Below are 20,933 nucleotides of genomic sequence, written 5' to 3'. Positions count from 1 at the left end.
ACGTACCATTAGATTTATCTGACGATAATACATCGAAATAGATTTTAAATTGTCCGTTCACTGATGCAAAGTTTTCTTTGTTTCATTTATACTTTTTCAGCAAACGTTAGCTTTTAATATGCCAACTATCGTGTCATTAACAGATGCACGCGCTTTCCACATGCATAAATCACCTCGATCGTAAACGTCTTTGAGATAACGCTCAGTGTGTTCCGCACGAAATTCTCCATCACCGAACGATGACCAACACGGTCTCGTAACAAAGTATCCAGTATTCGAACTATGAACCAGAGAGATAATGGCGGAGAAGAAATATGTGTCTGCATAAATTCCTCAGTATTTTTTGCATTGTAGTTTCTGTTGTCCGATGCAAATACACGAGTACCTGCACCGACCCAGAACACATTCCGCAGAACTGAAAATTGCTGTCAATGATGTAGTTCTGTAGTCGTAATATATAGTCCGTCCAATTAAAGTCAGGCTGCGTTCTGAAAGATCTATCTATGGTATATCTATCCACTTGCAGTCATTGGCTGGACTCTATCAATTTAAGTATCGTCATTGTGAACTTGGTTCACGCTTCGTTAGAAAATTTGTACTGTGAGGGAACATTCGTTGAGCTACGAGTGAATGCTAATTAACAAGTGTTCTATTCATTACAATAGAAATCACCTGTGTCAATTCCGAAGCCAAACAGTCATATGGTCATAATAATTGTTCCGACTGTCGAGAAGGGAACAAAAAAAAAAAAAAACTAGATTGGGGTTGTACCCCGCTGGTTTTATTCTCCCACCTCATTTTCATTTCATATTTCTCTGAAAGGATTTTTAAACTATAAAGGAATGGAATGAAAAATTTTCCGTTCAACGAGAAAGAGGGTGGAAATAGCTTGAGGCAGAGTAAATCTGGAACTTTATGCAGTTACGCGTACCTGAAAAACCGCGTTGCTGCTAGAGGTTGTGGCTTTGCGGTTGGGTAACGAGGAAAAGCAATCGTCATAACTCAAATTCGTCACACAATTGTTTCCAATTTTCTTCGCTAATGAACTGTAGAAATCCACGCCGCTTTCAGAAGTTACGATCAATCATATTCTCTGGTACCTATACAGCTACAATTCCGATAGGAGTAAGGTATATTTTCTGACTTTCACTGAGAATATTGCTCACCCCCTATATTCCCTTTAACCACTGTCAATCACTGACGATAACTGCCTTCAAATTTCACACCGTTATGCCTCGGTCCCTAATGTCATCGCAGAAACAGCAGAGTACACGAAAAATATCAGCTGAATGAGACACGGTTACCGTAGAGCAACGTTCGATCGCCTCGAATTCCATCGCCATCGTCGAGAACTCATTTCATTTGAGATGAAAATTTCACACAATTTTGAACATTGTTTAATGCTTACTATTGATGCATCTTCGTGTACTCGAATGTTATAAAATAACTATTTTCATACACCAGAGGACGTCTTTCAATCCTGTCAAAGTTTTCCTTTCCTATGCCATCAACCTCTGGAGTCCTAGAACTCGTTTCAAATCAATTGAGAAGGTATCGGTTTCAGTGACATGTTGATCTTTTCTTCGGACATTTCGTACGTATCGCTATTCTTACAGTCGCCCATTCATGGAAATCAAATCCTGATTATGTTTCAATAAAACTCTTGACATGTCCCCGCATTGCCGTATAGGCAATCCAAAGATCTATAAATTTCCTATCGATTTGCTGCCAGTACTATAGAATCTGATCCGACACCAACGCATCTTCTCTTCCAAAGGGATCACGCCCACCTTATCTCTATCGTTATAAAAACGTAGCCGAATTTACTACCGAGGAAATGATATTGCGTCGTAATGCCTCGCTGCACATACCCAGTGTGCTACACTAAACACATACAGCTGCGGTTGATGGCTACGATATAACTATGGCGTCGTTCCCTGAGCAATACTATGTTGCGACCATAAGCTGAGCGAACGTATATACCTGCCGGTAGATGTAAAAGAAGGCATATAGGTATACCGTATATACAGAAACGCTACAGGCATCAGCGAGATGCCACTTATTCGTTGCTTTTTCCATAGACTTTTTTATAAAGAAGTCAACGTTAAGTGCGGTGACCGGTAAGACGTAACGACTATCGCGCCAAGGGGGTCCTGGACTGTAAATGTAGGGACTTCTCGACTCCCGACTTTCGACTCAAATCCAAGCGAGATTCGTGGCCTTCAATTAAAGCGATTGATTACGGGCCTATATACAGGCAACTTCCTCCGCAATGGTGAGAGAAATGGTATTTACGCTTCGTGACAGTGCGAACGCTACATCCCGTTGGTTGTTACATGGTTCTACCAAAGCTCCGAGTCCGCTTCAATCTTGGCAGTATCGACTGTTCTCAATAGTTTGAAAGGGAACTAATTACACGTGTCTCTGAGCATACGACTTTCTCACATAGGAGAAAAATAATAGGGTATACGCGTACACTTCGCATACAGCGGTCCTCCGACAATGAGACTTTACGAATCGTATGGTATACATGTTCTTGATGATCACTATGATCTTACTCCGTGACGGGTGGTTGGGGTTTCTGATGTTTCGCATATAATAAGCCGTGTTTGTTGAAAGTAAGTTCATCATAGGGTTAGATCGTTGCGGTGGTTGAAACTTGTTAGCGGTTGACAACTCTCTACCCCTTGATAATCGAGTTGATAACCGTAGAAAATGACATTCGCGAGTGGATTGCTCGCCCCCTACCCCCAACCAAATTCATAAAATACAAATTGACTGGAGAAGTGGTTCTCTGAAGGAAAAAGAGCTGTGAAACTCTGCGGGATCGTGTTCTAACGAAACGGTCACGATGTAATCTCATTACCTCTGATGCGATATACTTTTCTACGGAATCACTTTGTGGAAAATAATCCCGCCTTCGAGGTATCTTTTAACGCGAACAAACGTACACGAAATATTTCACTTTACTGTACGTACAATCTTTAACTACATTTGACAAAGTCGAACATCCGCCTTGATATATATCACGTTAATTTTTAATGCCCCGAGTTATTCATATAAAAAATCCAGTACGATGGAAGTTACGGTTTTTTATTATCCAATCATCGAAAGGTTTGCTTACATAATAGGATTGCTATAACATATGAAAGGATTTGAAGATAAATTATATACACATGATTAAGAGCATAGAAACATTGAATTTTATTCATCAGTCGTAATTTTGTTATTTTTAAGTCAAGACAATCTTTCCCGAGCAAACGAAGAATCTCTAGCGTAAAATGTGTGGCCTGAACAACGATAGGATAGCATGTGATCATACTGATTTACTAATTTTCCAAATATCTACTCTGCGTATAAATTACATGATTGATAAAATTTGAAAGGTCATTGGACAAAAATGAATACATTGATTCTGAGGCTCGCGAAAGAGTAGTTTCATTCTTACTGCGCTAATAATATCATTATCTTATAAATCTAATAGTACAAAATATGTAACAATAATCGACTTCGATTATTTAGAATGAATAAATAAACAATACAAATTTACAGTAACTTCCTTTTTCTTTTTTTATCATTATCATCCGTTTTTTTTTTCACAATTTCTTCTGAATCAATGACGATATCGTATACGTCACACGAATACATGTATACCCACAATTTTATATTTCATGTACGGCGTTGGAATATCACCGGTACTAACGAATCGAGTGGGGTTCGAATCGTTGCATTCTAAATGAATCGAATATGATTACATGCATACATACGAGGAGAAAACATTATAGGAAGTGATATCACTGTGAGCCAACAGGCTCGCTCAAAGCTACGTACGGACAAGTGCATATCCTCATCGCTTCTAATAATCCTCGCGGGTTGCTTAGCACCCAATAAATTAGCACGTTCGCACGATCAAGTACGACGGTCTTGTGATATCCATATTTACATATCATATGTATATCCACATAGTTATATGTGCGACAAGCCATTGCGACATCTCCAATCTGTTTATGTTTTTCGCTAATTCACCGTGCGTTTTATGCGTTATACGTGAATTAGCCAGCGTTTTATTGTCTACTACGGTGTGCATTCATATAGAGGTTTGCATGTACTAATAATGAATTGTAGCAACGGTTGGGCAGGCAAAATGGAACAGTAGCGTGGTTGAGCAGAGACGAGGTACGCGATTAAGTAACAATTATTTTATTCAATTCTTTAGACACCGTAGTCGTTTATTCTAAATGGGTGTTAATCATAATATAGTACTTCCTCAGAGCGTGCCTGGTATTTGTATATAATATTATGATACAAAAAAAAAAAAATTCGTAGTGTACAAAATTATTTACAAGATTTATTTCAGTTATTCAGATATGTATATTTATACCTATACGCGCAGCTCAGACGAATATACAAAACTATAATGATATAAAATTAATTTGGAAATATCGATGATTTCATTCTAATACGCATCTTATGTGGTAAAAATTTTATGTACAGACTTTAGCGTGCCTCGCACATGTTATTTCAAGTTTTTTATTTTATTCTCATTTCCAGTTTTCTTATCCTTCGAGTATTATCCGTTTATTTACACTCAGCGATTATTGCACCAAACACGAATTATCATACACGGTTTTTAGGGTGGGCGAGTCACTTAGGGGTAGGGGGGTGTGGAAACGGACGTATCACCGTTTCACAGTAATGTCTTTTCTAAAATTTTGCATAATTATTTCACTCATATGTGCACCGGAACAGTGCGTTGACCATTCGCTGTCCGGTTGTTGTGTTGCCGTCGGACCGGCGGTGGTTGTCTTCTTTGCGGTTGACTTCGTTGATTATTCGGGACGTCTGGTAAAGCGAATCTCAGCTTCTCCCAGAATAATTTGTCCCCCCACTGCAGGTACGTATTTGTTTTTAGATAGAGTCGGATATCAGGGTCCAGATCTCTTTGCGGAACGTCACCGACTAATACAAGGATAAGTCGGCGTCGACGATCTCTCAAGACCTGATGATGAGCCGATTTGAATTCGAATCTACACCACTCCGACTTGATAAAATTCTCCGATAGAACCATGATCGTTCTCCGCGACGATTCTACTGCCTGGACTATGGTGTCTGCTATGAAACTCCCCACCGGAAAATCCCTATAGTGTAGACAAAGTTTGTAAGATGGATTGCCCATTTCCAATACAGGTGCCAATTCCTCAGCAACGAAAGCTTCGTCCTTTGAACTGTAGCTAACGAAGGCGTCGAATAGTTTTTCCCTGTCATCGCGATCGACTTCGGTGTTTCTGTAGAAAATCCGAACTCCGAATCTTGAGTGAAACCAGACGCGAAGTTCTTGTCGGAATATGAACGCCAGCATACAGAGAAGCATGGCAATCAGAAATGCGGCAAGGGTAGCCACTAAGAGTGGCAGGTAATCGTGAAGAGCCTGTCGTTCTATTATGGTTTTTGTCAGGTTCCCATGGATGCTGTTCTCGATCGCCGCAAGACCCGTGCACGTGAAATTATTGCTGTTGGTGAAAGAGAATCCGAACTCGTCGTCGTTGAAAGTCTCCTCTCCGTATGCTTCGAATTCGGTGATGTTATAAACGCACCGAAGATCCGCAACGTCGATGATGTGGCTGACAGAGTCAACGAGCCAAGTGCGAAAGACTTGCAAATAGTCGCAATCGCAGGACCAAGGATTAGAAGCTAAAGTTGCGTTGATGGACTTTGGTAATGACCAGAGGGCCAAATTGGTCAGATGATTTCCATCCAGTTTGAGAGTGTACAAAGAACGAAGAGGTGCAAAGGTACTGTTAGCGATTGACGAAATTTTATTCTGCTGAAGAGCTAATGTTCTCAAGGCATCCAGGCCCTCGAACTCGTGCCCTCTGAGCTCACGGATCCGGTTATCTTGTAGGTGAAGATCCTCCAGCTCCCGGAGTCCGTTGAATGACCTGTTCTGGACTATCTCGATGTTCGACGCGTTCAGGAACAATACTTTCAGTTTCTTTCTACCGATAAAAGCGTGACTCGATACTATCCTCAGGTCGTTACCGTCCAGGTAAAGCTGCGTCGCATCCATAGGTATTTGCTCCGGTAATCTTCCAACATGACCTCCGGACGAACAGTCAACCACGTTTGCTGACCACGATTGATCGTGGTAGCAAGTACAATTTGTCGGACAGGTCATCTCGCAATCGCACGCGTCAAAATCACAGCACTGACATAACGCGAAACAGTGAGTTTCGTATTTGCAGAGAAACTGAGAGTGGGAAGCTTCGACCAAGGGTACGAAAACGTGTTCCCTATCATAAAGAAGCTTGCAATAGATGCTTTCCAGGTCCATGACCCGTGGCTGGGTTCTGGTCTGGCTTTGCCGGTTCACTCTTTGCAACCACTCCATTGTACAATCGCACAAGTATTGATTCTCACCAATATAAAATTCTGGAAGAGATCTTGCATGTGGCACTGCACTAATCCTCAATGAATAAGGTTCCAAATTGCGAATTTGGTTTCCTTTCAAGTCCACCCGTGTTAAATTAGGCTTTTTGAAGAAAGCGTAACTTTGCACTTTGGATATTAAATTATTGTTGAGGAACAATAATTCCACACTTGTCGGTATTGCACTGCCTGTTATTTCAGTCAACTTATTGTAACTTGCGTCAAAAGTTTTCAACTGAAGTTGTGACTCAATTTCGAAATAATTCCCAAGCTCATTTATCTCATTTGAATGAATGTCTAACCAGTGAAGTCCCGTTGGTATCATCGCATAATCAAACACCTTCAAACGATTGTCACTCACATTCAACCACACAAGATTCGGAAGTCCCGTGAGCAGTCCTACAATATCGGTTAGTTGGTTTCCGTCCAATCGTATAGCTTGCAAATTAATGTTAGCGTCGAAGGTTCCCACCTGGATGTGCTGGATCCGATTTCTGGATAAATTCAGTATCTTCAGAGCGGTGATTTTCTCAAATATACCTTTAGTAAGATTGCCGATGTGATTTTCAGTCAGTCGTAGACCATAAAGCTCTTGCATGTGATCGAACGTTCCGTTCGGGATCTCAGATATAAGATTTTCACCAAGATCCAAAGCTCGCAGTAACGGAGTTGCTTTGAGGGCCTCTGGAATTGCTGACAGCCGGTTACCGTTCAGGTGAAAGTCTTGGAGAGAAGAAGCATTTTTCAACGAGTTTGGATGAAGGGTATGTAGCTGGTTGTTGTCCAAAGAAAGAAGGCTCAGAACATACAGACCACTCAAAGTAGCAGCATCAATTACGGTCAGCCGATTGTCGCTAAGTACAAGAGTGTGCAGATTATAAAGTGCAGAAAATGTGTTCTCGGAAAGACTATCCAACAAGTTTCCTTGCAGCCTGAGTATTTGCAGGCTGTAAAGATCACGGAACACGGCTGGCTCCAACCTGGCGATTCTGTTGTTGGATAAGTCCATGACAACCAGCCGAACAAGACCGACGAATGTCGCGGCATTGATCCATTCGGAGCTAAGCTCATTGCGAGACAAGTCAAGAACAAGCAGTTGAGTCAACTCGCCGAAAAGTCCAGGCGGTAGAACGCTCAAAGTGTTATTTCGTAGATGGACTTCCTGGACATTTCGTGCATCGTTGAATAATTCGGGTGGCAAGCTGGCCAGCCGATTGTCGGAGAGCTTGAGTACCGCCAAAGAGGAAAGGCCTTCCAGGGCACGGTCAGCAAGAAAGGCGATAACGTTACTGCGTAAATCAAGACCGTGTAACCGTGACAGACCGGCAAATGCGGCTGCGGGTAACGACTCGATGCTGTTGTTGCTTAGGTCCAGCTCGCGCAATCCCGTGGCGCACCTAGCACCGGTCCCAAAATGGAAGCTGGTAACTTCTCGTAACCGGTTACGCGTTAGATTGAGAACCTCGAGATTGAGCAGGGGACATAGGGCGCCCTCCGGTATACTCCACATGTTATTTTCCCCCAGGTCAAGCATTTCGAGTTGAGCAAGTTCTTCGCCAAAGGCGCCAGCCGAAATATCCAAGGCCATTGTTGACCAATCCGTGTTGTGGGTACGCACTGTAAGGTTTCTCAGCTCTTTGAGACCGCGAAATGCATCGTCGGAGAGGTTACCAATTTTACAGTATTCGATCGCCAGTTCCCGGAGCTCCACCAAAGGTCTGAAGCTACCGGCACTAAGTGAACTCTGAAAAAATAATGCATCGCTGCACTCCAATCGCAGGCGGACGGTGTGTTGTGGTTGGATAACGCTGAAATTGGTATTTTCAAGCTCGCTATTGATGGTCCTTAAGCGGCAAACCAGAGACACGTCATCTTCCGTTTCGCCGGTTGCGACCCACTTGCATTCATCTGGGGCTTTGTATCTAAGAGCTTTGCTCAGCGATGCTCCTAGGACTCCGAATATCGTGCCGAGTAATATCGCGAAGAAGGCAGGACTGCCCTGCATCTTTGCACTTTTATCTTAGCATACACTTTGTCGATTATACTCCGGCACTTTTTTTTTTTCAATTCGATTACCGATTTATTATTATTTGATTACGAACAGGGGCTGGGCCCGCAGCTTCAGAACCATCTCACATCACTCATCACTGCATACAGCTTCACTCGATGAACCAAACACACTGTACATCCAAGGTGCCCTCGTTATGGTAATCCAAGTGGTAATCCTTTCATTGGTAGACGACAAACCCAGTATCCGTTCGTTACGAAAATGGTTTTCTATTCTATGAACCACCACTTAAACTCGCGCTGTAACAAGTTGAGCGTATTATTGTTGTGAATCAATCTATTTAATCGAATATGAACCGTACGAAATTGAAGCAACGCGGCAGTGGTGGGATCGAAAGGGTGAGTGGCAGCTCTGGCATGGGCCGCGTTTCTCCGAGGACTGGTCGGTAGGTTGTTGGGCCCCAGCACTGGGACCGCAACGAGACCCCTGCCCCCACCTCCGACTTCCTTGCGCCTGTGCTGATCCACCTATCTTCTTCGACTCTCCGCTCGCCGCTACCTGCCTACTATCCGCCGTTCTGCCGAGCCTACAAAAACAAGACAGGTACACTCTTGGCCCTTACAATGGCTCCTCTGCCTGCAGCCTGCGTTCGTTGCCTTCCTTGCCTTCTGTACCTTCCAGGGAAACGCGATGGACCGTTCTTGCTCCCTCGGCATATTCCCCTTCTTGTCGTCTCGGTTCTCGTCGATGTTGCTGCCGCCTTCTACTCTTGCTCTTACTTTTCCTTCACGAAGTTCCTTAGACCAGGAGGAACTTCGTTTCGCGTTCTCACGCCGTTATAAACCTCGATCCTCGATATACGCGGAGTTTACCTGTTCGGGGTGGTTTGCCCGCGTAATTAACACCGTCTTCACCTAATTATTTATCGCGCTGCTCGTATACCAATGTCACAGCTACCCGAGAGTAATAATGTATGCCTTGCGTAGTGCGCCTTACAAGTTACGCTTTTTCATATATTTAGAATCAAGCTTTTTTTTTATTGCCCCAAAGATCCATAGAACACAGACGGACGTATGTAACTCTCATTAGAGGAAATATGTAGTTGGAATAAACATAATCGAAGGATCGCAAACTCTTACTTTCAAAAGACAATTAATTGAACCTCGTTTTCTCTGCACTGAATGGCAACGGTAATAAAGCACGATGCCTAGAAACTACTGCCGCTACCATGTTATCCGTTACCGTTACTCGCCTCCCGCACAATCAGACAATGGGGAAAGGCAGGCGGGGTATATAACAACTAACGATCATTGCCGCTTGTCACGATGTCGAGTCAACGATAGAAAATTCTATCTCTCAGACCTTTTCCTCATTTCATTAAAGTGTAAATCGTTCTGTTATATCCTGCTAATGCGTTGATGTAAATCAGTGTGAATCAGAGGTAACCTAAGTGCTTCTCTGGAGGGCTGCCTACCCCCTGATGGAAAAGATCGACGCGCACCGTTCAGAACTAAACTGACTTGCTAGACTCGACCCTCCAGGCCCTTTTTCTAACACTCCGCCCAATCAGGAGGCTTAACCTGTTTTGACCCTCTTGTGTTGATTGTTATTGTAATAACGCAGGTAGCTCCGTCAGACCTCCTCCGTGCTGCCCTCGTAATAATTCACACCTCAAATTATCTCACAATCCACCTCGGACTATACCATTTTTAACGCGAACCTTGGAAGATGCCGTAGTCATGGCTCATTATGCATGAAAATGACGTCGGCTTTGTCGGAGAATGCTCTTCTGAATACGCTGTGCGGATTACTGGCAATAAAACCGAGTCATAAAAAAAAGCACTCACAATCGATTGATTTGCTTCGTTATCAAGACCATGAGGCTGATCCAATCTCTGCTCTAATTGAAATCAAACTTTTACACCTCACTGATATCGACATAACCCGTATACAATTACCAAGTTAAGGTTTCTGCAGTAAGTAGTTTATGGACGCGTATACCACATTCTGCTCTCAAAATATCTACTTCGCAACCTGCTCTCAAATAATGCACTCATATCGGAGCAATGAGTGAATTTTGGATTTTTGAATTGAGATGCTTGGTGGATACCGAATGTGTGTGCAGTAGGTACCTCACCCAATATAACTGTAAGGAGGAGCTCACATTGTACCAAAGGTTTGATTATGCAAATCATTTGGTTGTGGGCTCTAGGCAATGGATCTTCGAGATTCTTTCGAGAACCTCCTGAGAATGAGAAAAATGATTCACAGCACATGAGATCCGAGGGCTCTAGCCGGTTTTTTTGATTTGTGAGGTGGTAAAAGTTATCACACAAATTATAAAAGAAAATTAATTTGGAAATAAGAACTGTAAGTTATATAAAGAGTGTGAAATTTATTTTCTAGTTAAACGGGTATACCTACCATTAATTACATTTTCTTACCCACTTCATCATCAAATCGAACTCAACATTTTTTTCACACAGTGATAATAAACATCAGAAAAAATAAAATGGATTGACGATCTAGATTTATAAGTGATGTTTTTGTTGAGTATGAGGATGACACAAATCTTTTAATAATTATGATTACTGTTCAAAAAAAAAAAACACGATGAATATATCGATACTTGTACGAAGTATACAAACATTTGGTGTCTACGGTGAGAGATTAATCCTGGTCGAGAGTGGAGGTGCATGCATGAATGCATTTTACTCTGAATGCGAATGGCGAATACTCCGATCGATCAGGTGGGGACAGTTAAACGAAACTTTTATTCCCACACCGTTTCTTCACCGTCGTTCTGTACGAGCTTCTATTTGCTCCACGCATAGTTCGTCACGTAGATGTGTCGATATGCATAAAAGTAAATGAAAGCCATGTTTAGCGCGGTTATTGTAGGAGCAAATAAAAACACCGACAGCACAGTGGTAGAAACCATGTTTGGTCAGTTACTGCAGCCGTTTCACGAGCGAATAAAATGCACCTCGTATACATATAATATTTAAAAACTACGACTCGTGTGTCATTCCACCATTCATACGTTTCGTTCACAGTCAGTTTCACCTGCTGAATATGCACCCTGAATTATTGCACCCGTTGTATAAAACACGTTATATTGCCGTAGCCCAGCAATATTCCCGTACAACAATCTTGAGGCTGGAACCGGCGTCAATTTTATACATTATGCGCTACATCTATTATCTCATTTATTCCATTACAATTGTCCGTGGAAAAATTTCATAGATATTCTCAGTACGTCACATTCTTTTACTTTCGTATCATATTTATTTGTTCGTTTCTTTTCCAATTTTTTTTTTTTTTAATTTCATTTTCTATCGCGATGCCCCGCTTGCGTGGTTTCCTGGTGCAGATACGATATTCCGTGCAGCTGCAATAGCAGCACATTTTCCGCTTTCGCTCGAGACACGCGACTACCGATAGCTGCTGCTTCGGTCTTGATTCATTAGTGGGCGTACGGTGTGCGATTAGTTCTCTTCTCCATGCTAGCGGACTTATGAATTATAAAACTCGTATAAGTGTACGAGGGACAACGCATTCTCTCGAGTAAAATAATGACCGAGTGAGGCACGCGCGCCTCGAGTCTTGCCGTGTCTGCAGGTGGCCGGTTTGTCCTGCCATTCTACGACGTTCTGTCAGGATGGCATCTGCGAAGCGAGCCAAAGGAATACGACGAGCTATGATCCGTTAGCCTGACGCAGTCTGATCTATTTTCTTGGTTTACCACAAGATTGATCGGCGGTCTTTACGTGCCTAAACTAGACCGACTGCCATAAATTCACTTTAAATTGTCCCTCTTCTCCGGTTCTTGCGTCCCTTTGGTTTCTTCATCTTTTCTTTGTCCCCCCATCACCCGGCGTTTCCACTTCGAAATACGAAACTTGTTCCAGGTCTACTTTGAAGCTTTGATTACAACGGTTGAACCGAACAAAATTATGCCTCATTGATGCATGCTGTTTTAACGAAGAATTCACGCATACGCAATATGGCCACAGCTGACCGACGCAAACGTATATTGGCGTGCCGATGATTAGAAACCAATTTTGCAAATTGGCTCATTATAATGTTCGCTTCAGATGGGAACGTCGTTTTATGTGAAAAAAAAAAAAAAAAAAACAACAAAAACCATTTCTACGTGTTTACAATATACCTGAAAAATATTTCTCATATTATTCTGTTCGCAAACGTGAAGAGAGCTACCGCAAGTTTAACCGCATGGTTATTGAAGTATCAGCCATCTTGTGTACAATAACTGACCTAGACTGGTAAAGTCTGAACCCGTATAGCCGTTGAGAAAATAAGAAAAGACGAGCGAACCGACAGCAGCCGTCTAAAAGAAGAGGACGGTCTTCACTTTCTTAAGACGTTGAAGCGTTGCGGTAAAATGCAAATGCAAATATATACCCAAGAATCTGGGGTGAAGTAAAACCACGCGCGAGAGAGAGGGGATGAGAGAAGAGCGGGCGACGAAGGAAGGCCCTATGTAGCCTGCCGCAGTTGCTCGTTCGTATGGTTGTATATAAGTACGTAATATTGAAATGGCGTGGTGTAGATTCCGCCTACTGCCTGCCTGACTTTCAGCCTGCCCGAGTGCACCGATGGTGGCCGTTCACCAGCTTTCCTTATGCCTCGCGCGTCTGTGTTGGTTATTGTTTTAGAGAATCACGAAGTCGTAGCGGTCACGAAGTTCTACTCCCCACCCGTTTTCTCTAGCGCTCTCGCTTTTTCCTATCTTCTTTTCTCCTCTTCACTCTCGTGTTCGCTCGCCCTCGTTAAACACCCGCTTTTCTCCCACTCGCTTTCGCGTCGAGCTCACCTGTTGCAGAACTAGGCATCGGACGGAGTCCAGATTCAACCTGGAACAACGAACACGAATTCCCCGGAGTATCTAATCGTTGCTCGTTATCGGATACATGTACAAATCGCACCTCTCAAAGAGGTGGTTCGATTACTCGCAGGTCCGCGTGGACACGCGTACCGTCCTCTCGTCCTTTTATTGACTCGTCAAAATTTCATCCATCGCAAAAATTGAGCAACTAAATCAGCGGTAAATAATGATCGCGGAATGATTTACCATTCGCACTTCGGTACGAGCTGAGGCACCGCGAAACACCGTCGAGATACTTTCGGTCTTCCCAACCTTCGTACCCCGAGGGCCCTTGGGTAAGGTGTAACACTCCCCGCTGACGAGGTTCCGTTCTCGACGAAGAGTTAATTGCTCACTGCGGGAATCTGGTGGTCCCGTGGTGGCACCCTCACCTCCGAGTCGCTCCCCACTGCCTCAGCTTTTAGCCTCAGCCGCCTCGGTTGAATAACACCTAACGCCTTGTGAAAAATTGTTGGATAACTTGTGAAATATTTACCGTGCAGGTCGTACGTCGTCGCATTTCCGTTAAGGCAGTGCCGCGCACCGCGCACCGCGCACGGCAAAGTTTAGATTTATTTCCATGTTGTTCTTGGAATCTCCCCATTTTATGCTAGTAAACTGGCTTACCCTCTGCGATCTACCGGGTACACGTATCTATGGTGTACCGGTGTACACAGCATAACGTATGCATAAACTTGCCGTACACACGCGGTTTAAATAAATTTCTTTCGGAAACTACTTTCCACATCTTCTTGCCACTACGATCAAACTTTCCTAAATGAAATGGCACACGTATAGATCAGTATCGTTTGTTTTCAAATGCGTCTGATTTTCCGAAGAAATTATCGTCCATCATCGCTCACTTTTTACGACGTGCCAGCTGGGAATTTGACGAACGAAAAAAAAAAAAAAACCAATCAAACCACACTTCGAATTTCATGAAGTTGAAATGGTTAAAGTGTATCGAAAGCATGGAATTAGAAGGTAATCTGCTACAGTGGCTCGAGGTGCTCGATATTTATACGCTATATCGGTTATAATTTATAAATATAGTCGTGACCCGTTACGGCCTAGGCCGGCTGTACGCTCGAGGGTTGAAGGCGCGTGGATCAAGATGCGTCAACGACGGCTCGACTTTGCTCCGTAATCAAATTGACCGTGAAATTTTTATTACACCTTTCCTGAGTTATGCATATAAATAAGGAAGCGAGGAAAGAACGAGGCGAAGACAGGATACGATTTAAGAGGGCGGGGTGCGACGGGGTGAGGTGCAAAATTGTTGGAAAGGGAAAGGAAGAGCTTGACAGGGAGGGGAAAGATAAGAAGGAGCTGAGATTGGAGAAAGATGGCAGCGATTCAACGCCGAAGGAGGTGGCAATGCCTTTGTTGGCGGAAGGTTAATGGCGAGAGACCCCCAGGTATCTCTTTGCGCTCACAGCGTCCCTCGTTAATGATTACGATAGCTCTACCACCGAGACAAGAGAGCGCGAACCACTGCGGTGTACGAAGCCGCGTGGAGTCTCCTGAAAATTAACGACCGTGCAAACCTGCCGTGACTCGGTAAGTCTGAAAAAAACCTCGCGATTTTTTCAGGCAAAATTTGAACTCCCAAGACCCTGCGCGTACTTTTTTCCACATTATACTTTCGACGGGAAAAAGGTTGAAAATGAAACCCGCTTCGCGCAATGTGCGAGTAAATGTACCTATCGTACATTCGTACGAGAGATGTGAGATCTGTGCACGTATACGTGTCACGCGGTGTATAACAGGAAACTGAGAATAATGTGTACCTGTAGAAAAGTCACTCTGACACTCGCGTCGAGATGAACGGCAGGGCGTCGACCTCTGAGGTGGACCTGACTTGGCCCGGCGATTGGGCAATTCAAGTTGAAGAAATCAACTCGACGCTACCGACATTGGCACTTCACTGATCTCAATAGCACGTGCTTCGCGCATAAATATTTTATACACTTGTATAATGGGTACACGCTGTAGAGGCCTGACGCTTGACGGATGATTAAAAATTCGTCGATCGAACCACGCTCGTTTCTATAGCTAGTCCACGCTAACAACGTACGAATTCACCAGATACGAGGACGGTACAGCAAGGAAGTATCTATTTCGAGGCAAAGAACCGGCCGTCTTCGACTTCGAACAGTATGACTCGATTCATTCTGGATTTCATTTGAATATACATACCTCCACTCTGGTTTAGAAATAATCCTGACGCGGGATTTGAAATCCACATCAGATTACGGATGGCTAGAGTTACTGGTATGCACTATTTTTTAATTTTACATATGCGGCTAACTGCACCGACTGAATTTAATCGCAGTTGACGTTTGACTGAATGAATTTATCGTTGGCGACGTTTCAATATGGTTATGGCGATAAATTGTTTTATCAATTTCTGCGGTTTCTCCTCCATCCGATCGCGCGATTATGACATGTATACGCATCCGTCCTTGCAGCCCGAAGTGTATATTACGGTCAGTTGATGTGTTCGAAGAGTTCGTAATACATTAATTAGTTCTGTCTTGGAATTAATGATATCAAATTAAAAGTCGATTACACGCGATACGACTTTGCACGCCTTCCGCACGACTCACTGGACAAAATCAATGGCAGTACTTTGCTTAAAGTTCCCAAGGCGAAGGTATACGCCGCAAGAAATCTGATAAAGCAAAATAAAACAACGAGTGGCGGACCCTGCAGCCGCCCACCGTCTGTCACCGTGAAATATATATTTATAATTGGCGTTTATGGGGAACCTTACGAAATCTTCCGAGACACGATCTTTCGCTGATCATTATTTAAGTAATTACAGCCAACTTGTGTGCTGATTACAAGATAGCAAATATACCGATCCTCAAGGTGCGCGTCGACTCCTTTTTGTTTCGATAGAAATAACTAAATCCAGCTCCGGAACTCGGGAACCGGAAATTTAGGCCAAACTAGCGAGACTAATTCGTAGCTTCGATCCCCGTAGTTCGTCAGAAGGTAATAATTTTCAGCTGAAACTAGGATTAGTGACGGTGTTCGGATGGAAAGAACGACGGACGGGCGGACAGACAATCGGGCGGCTCTGGCTGCTCTGACCGTGAGCGCCATGTTTGATAACGTACCACGAACTCTAGCCAGGGTTACTAATGGAGTTGCTGTTTCCAAGCATGTAATAAAGCATCAATTATTATCCGTTGACCATGCAGTCATGGCGTTTAGGGCATTGTTAGGGTAGGAGACGGGATCAATTTCAGACAGTAGATATTCCTGAATGAATGGCGGGGGGGAAACCGGTGAGGTAACCAGGTAATTATGACCCTCTGTCTCGGAATCGAGCAGATTGGAGCTGCCCGTTGTATGTGTGTGCATATGCCGTGTTATTTATTCCACCTTGTGTTTTTCATAGGGTAGGTGGTGCTTCTTCTATTATGTGTACTTTTCATCCATCTCCCATTTGCAATGTATTTATCTTTCATCAGCTCACTCTGTTATGTACATGTTTTGTGGAAAGCGTATTATTCGTCGAGTTCATTGTCGTGACTCCTCAACGGAATGGAGTGGGACGTAACAGTGCTACAGAGAAACATCTGGAGAACGTGAGCAAGCTGCTTTCGATTCTCTATGGGTTAATTGTTATACAGACACATACCAACGTTGGTCTTGAAGGGTTCCGCGGTACCACGGAAACCTGCATTTGAACAACAACAAAATCGGTCTTAGTAGTTTGCATAACACCCGCGGCTAACATAACAGCTCGTAAATGTACCTGCGTACCATAATGGGGTCTGACGAGAATGCTAGATTCTATCTTTGTAACCAAAAGGAACGTATTAGAATGCTGCTTTATGCAAGTAAAATTTGGGACCGAGAGACACAAAACTCGTTCGCGTAGGAGAGTTATCTCTGTATGGAGATACGGGACTGAATTCGAGAACTTATACGTTAGAACCAGTGTATGATATCATGCGTTCGTCCAGGACGTCGGATATTAGACCATGCGTAGCGGCGATGCTCATTCATTTACCTGGGCTCGGGTATGTTGACAGGGTGTAATTTACAAATCCTGAGTTCCGCCGAATTTATCGGGTCTCGTCTACCATCTTATTACTACCCCCGATCCTTTACGGGGCCCGTCCACAAGATTTGTTTCATCCCTTTCTTTCTTCCACTCGCTCGCTTGCTCTTCGCGGGTTAACATTTATGTTTTTCAATCACTTAGAGCAATTATCATCAGCTGACCGACTCACTAATTTGATAACTATAATAATACAATATTGCGGAGCATACAGTCTGCGGGAGAGCGAGGATATTACCGGCAATTGCCGTACTTGGCAAACTGGGTTATACGAGACACCGTCGTCGTTTCGTTGGCGAAATGCTTCCGACGATCACGCGCACGGAAAGGTCTAACGATAAGACAAGGATGAGGATAAGGACGAGCGAAATTGCGCTGCAAGTTGCGCCTGGAATTAAGTACAGTCCGCTCACGTTTCGGCACCAACGGGGAGAGAGACCTACCGGCCTACGAAATGACCAACGGGGTAACCGCAGTTCGCGCGGTTCGTTTGGCCCGGCCAAGAACATGCGAACGGATCTCCGCTCAGCGTTGCGTTGTGTGCAAACTCCGTTCGCTCCGAGGCCGTGATTATCCGGCAACTGCAAAACGGTTACCCGCGTGCAAATTACTCGGTGAACAATGCCAGCGGTCGCAACCGAGTCCAATTAACACTTATCCCCCGACCGTCGCGCACGTCGTAATACGTCCTAAAACTTGAGCTGCCTCTCCCCTCGCGTGTACCGACGGTGTCTCTCGCCGTACCTATACCTGCTTAATTCGTCTTACCTATTAGGTAAGTCCCTGAAAGATGCGCGACATCGGCAACGGACAACGTCCCTCATGCCGAGTGGAGAGGTTGCCGTCAACCGTCTCAGGTCTCCCATCTCCTGTCGCCTGTCGTCGACGGGACGCGAACGCGTCCTGACAAATGGCCTTCCCGTACAACTATGGTAGTTCCCGCTACGGTGACAGGTGAATAAACATAATCCTGACGAGGCCGGAGATAAAAAGAGACAATGGACCGCGGACAGCGGCGCGTCGTACGCGCTGCTTCGGCATCACGCTGCAGGGACCGGTGAAATGCGAAGTAGATTCGGTATCGTACGATCTAGGGACATTTGTTGGGTACCCCGATATATACCGGTAAATAGAAGCTGTCAGTCTATTGTCAAATAAACACAAGGGCAGAACATCAGCGCCCAAAGAGACCCCGGTGCCGCTCTACCGGCCCGCTAGATTTCCTCCCGACCAATGGTCGTTTGTCCTTCTCTGACGGAGGCTGCGATCTAGGTGGTGCGCCTTCGCCACCCCGTCACACCCCCTGCCGGGGACGGTGGAGCGTTCCGTCGACCCCTGACCTCTCCCAACGCAGGACCTGACAACCACCGGCGCACTGCTATTGGAGCAGGTAGAAATGGAAGTCTACGAGCGCGTATCCGTACGACGCCCTCGGAGAACTTCCCGCTCCGTGACGGTGAAAGAATATTTTTCCATGACACTCGGACACGAGGCATTCCTATGTCTCCGAGTAGCGAGCAAAGCTCCGAGACAGCTATGATAATAAGCTGCATTGGCCCGCATACATTTAACGAATCTACGCTAGACACACGTTTGCCTTCGACTAGCTGCAGCAGCCATCGTTGAGCCAGGCTAGCTAGCTGTAGTAAACGTGTGGTGGCTTTTGCTTCGAAATTAAATAGCGACTAGACGACCGAACACACGCGTGATTTATCGATCGGAGATTAATCAGACCGTGTGAGCTCGAATACCATCATAGACGGTCCTGTGTCTGATTGTGAGTCGAACCCGGAGTCAGTTCTGTGTGGCTCATATGTGTATCCACTGTTACTGCTACTTCTGTCGGTGATTAGGAAATCAAGAAGAGATATTTTTTACCGTCTCAGACCGAGGAAATCAAGAATTACGAGCCTCTGGTCGAATGTCAATTGTTGTTATCCGTCATTCGAACTAGCACCATTATTAAATTAGTAGATAATTTCAGGAATGAATCCGTGAAATTTCGTACTCCTCCGTTCAGGAGAAGTAGTTGCGTTTATAACCCCTGAACAATTTATTTCTCAAAACGGGTATCGATACACGCTTAAACTGCTGCTCCTCCTGCGTCGATGCTCCATCGGCTAACGGAATGCGTGCGTTTTGAACAGTTTTTGTCGCAGTTGCATCAATATGCACGGACTGGTGTAAAAAGTGGTTCACAGTTACCGGTACGAGTTGACGGAGAGACGGAAAGACCGCCGTAGTGGGCCACAAAAGAATACCGGTGTATATAAACATATATGTGCACATCTGTAGTGCTCCTTACCGCGAACAGTGTGTAGACTATAACGCGCGACTCGTCCACGTCTGTTCAGAAATAAGTTACCCCGCTCGCAATTGTACCACTAATTTATTTCTCATAAATTTATCATTCCCCATCTCACGTATCCGCGTACACACATACGCGAAATATTCGAAACATTCATCATCGAGTCTCCCCTGCAGGTTCGTAGGAGTACCACTGTCGATATTACCGCTTCTCTTTGGCTAAATTAGTGGCATTGGCTGGCGAACAGATTCCATTTCACGTAGATTCCTTCCCTTGGAGACCCGCCACGACGATCATTCGGATTCACGAGTTTTCATTGTATCGCTATGTATAGATATATGTATACTGTATGAGGAAAAGCACGTGTGAGTACACGCATGGGAATTTACTGGCTACGGAGGCTACAGGTACGGCTGTATTTACGAGACAGGAATTCCTATTGGACTCGTTTTCTGAAGAAGGCAGTTCGTATATCGTGAAGCGAGCTGATATTCAGAACTCTGCGTATGAAATGGGAAAAATGCCTCATTGCGTAGGTCGAAGAGTAGGTACAGTAGTGGCTTTTCAGTATAGGAATCAAACGGATTACTCAAATTCTTTCCAACGAATCAAGTTCCGGACAAAAGATCGCGTGAAATGAATAGGCGGTCCGTTAGTACTTTGATCTTCGAACATCGTCCAAATTCGAGGGGGTCGGAGTCGAGGAGGCTAACTTGAGGAAGCTAAAAGGCTTTCCTTCCACCTGGATTTCCTGCCTTTGTCCGACAGCGAATCAACAATTTCCTCAGCGAAGCGTTAACGACCCACAGGTGCCAAAACTTCTCCAAACATTGAACCGAAGTTCCCGAGGTACGCTTGAGCTCGAAATAAAGAGCTCCTGACCATTACGCAACGCCTGCCCATAGCTCCGATGCTTATCTTCCTCTCTACTGGTTGCTCCTACGCTACTCGAAACTCGGAACTACGTCTCATCCCGCGTGACATCAGCGCGCCTGTATCACTCGCCTGATTTTTCCTTACTCGTTCCATACTACTGTGAAATTTTCTCCGATTCTCCTCTCCAAACCACATCGTAATTCGACTTGTTTTTCTTTTCCTCTCCGTCCACGAAATTCGGCCCTTGTACGAGAAAGTATTGAACTGTCGTGGAAAATGGCGAGCAAATCGCGACTGGATCGCCGGTATCGCTCGCCGCGAGTTCATTTCGAAGCGAAGATGGTCGGAG

At 44.5% G+C, this 20,933-nt stretch overlaps 2 protein-coding genes across 3 annotated transcripts in view; one reads left to right on the top strand and one right to left on the bottom strand.

The window, feature by feature from the left end:
* LOC105692451 (lysine-specific histone demethylase 1A) overlaps window positions 1-20,933 on the top strand; it is a 215,387-nt gene that overhangs the window by 131,378 nt on the left and 63,076 nt on the right. The window lies entirely within an intron of this gene.
* LOC105692452 (toll-like receptor Tollo) lies at window positions 3,181-15,674 on the bottom strand. Its single transcript, XM_048656514.1, has 2 exons — window positions 15,522-15,674; window positions 3,181-13,311 (listed from the first exon to the last, which is right to left on the bottom strand). The coding sequence occupies exon 2, from the start codon at window positions 8,429-8,431 to the stop codon at window positions 4,730-4,732; it is 3,702 nt and encodes a 1,233-aa protein (XP_048512471.1). The 5' UTR covers window positions 8,432-13,311; window positions 15,522-15,674; the 3' UTR covers window positions 3,181-4,729.

Source organism: Athalia rosae, chromosome 1 (assembly GCF_917208135.1).
Source record: "Athalia rosae chromosome 1, iyAthRosa1.1, whole genome shotgun sequence".
NCBI classification, from domain to species: Eukaryota; Metazoa; Arthropoda; class Insecta; order Hymenoptera; family Athaliidae; genus Athalia; species Athalia rosae.
Note: the sequence above shows the minus strand (reverse complement) of the source record. Positions and strands in the feature narration are given on the sequence as shown.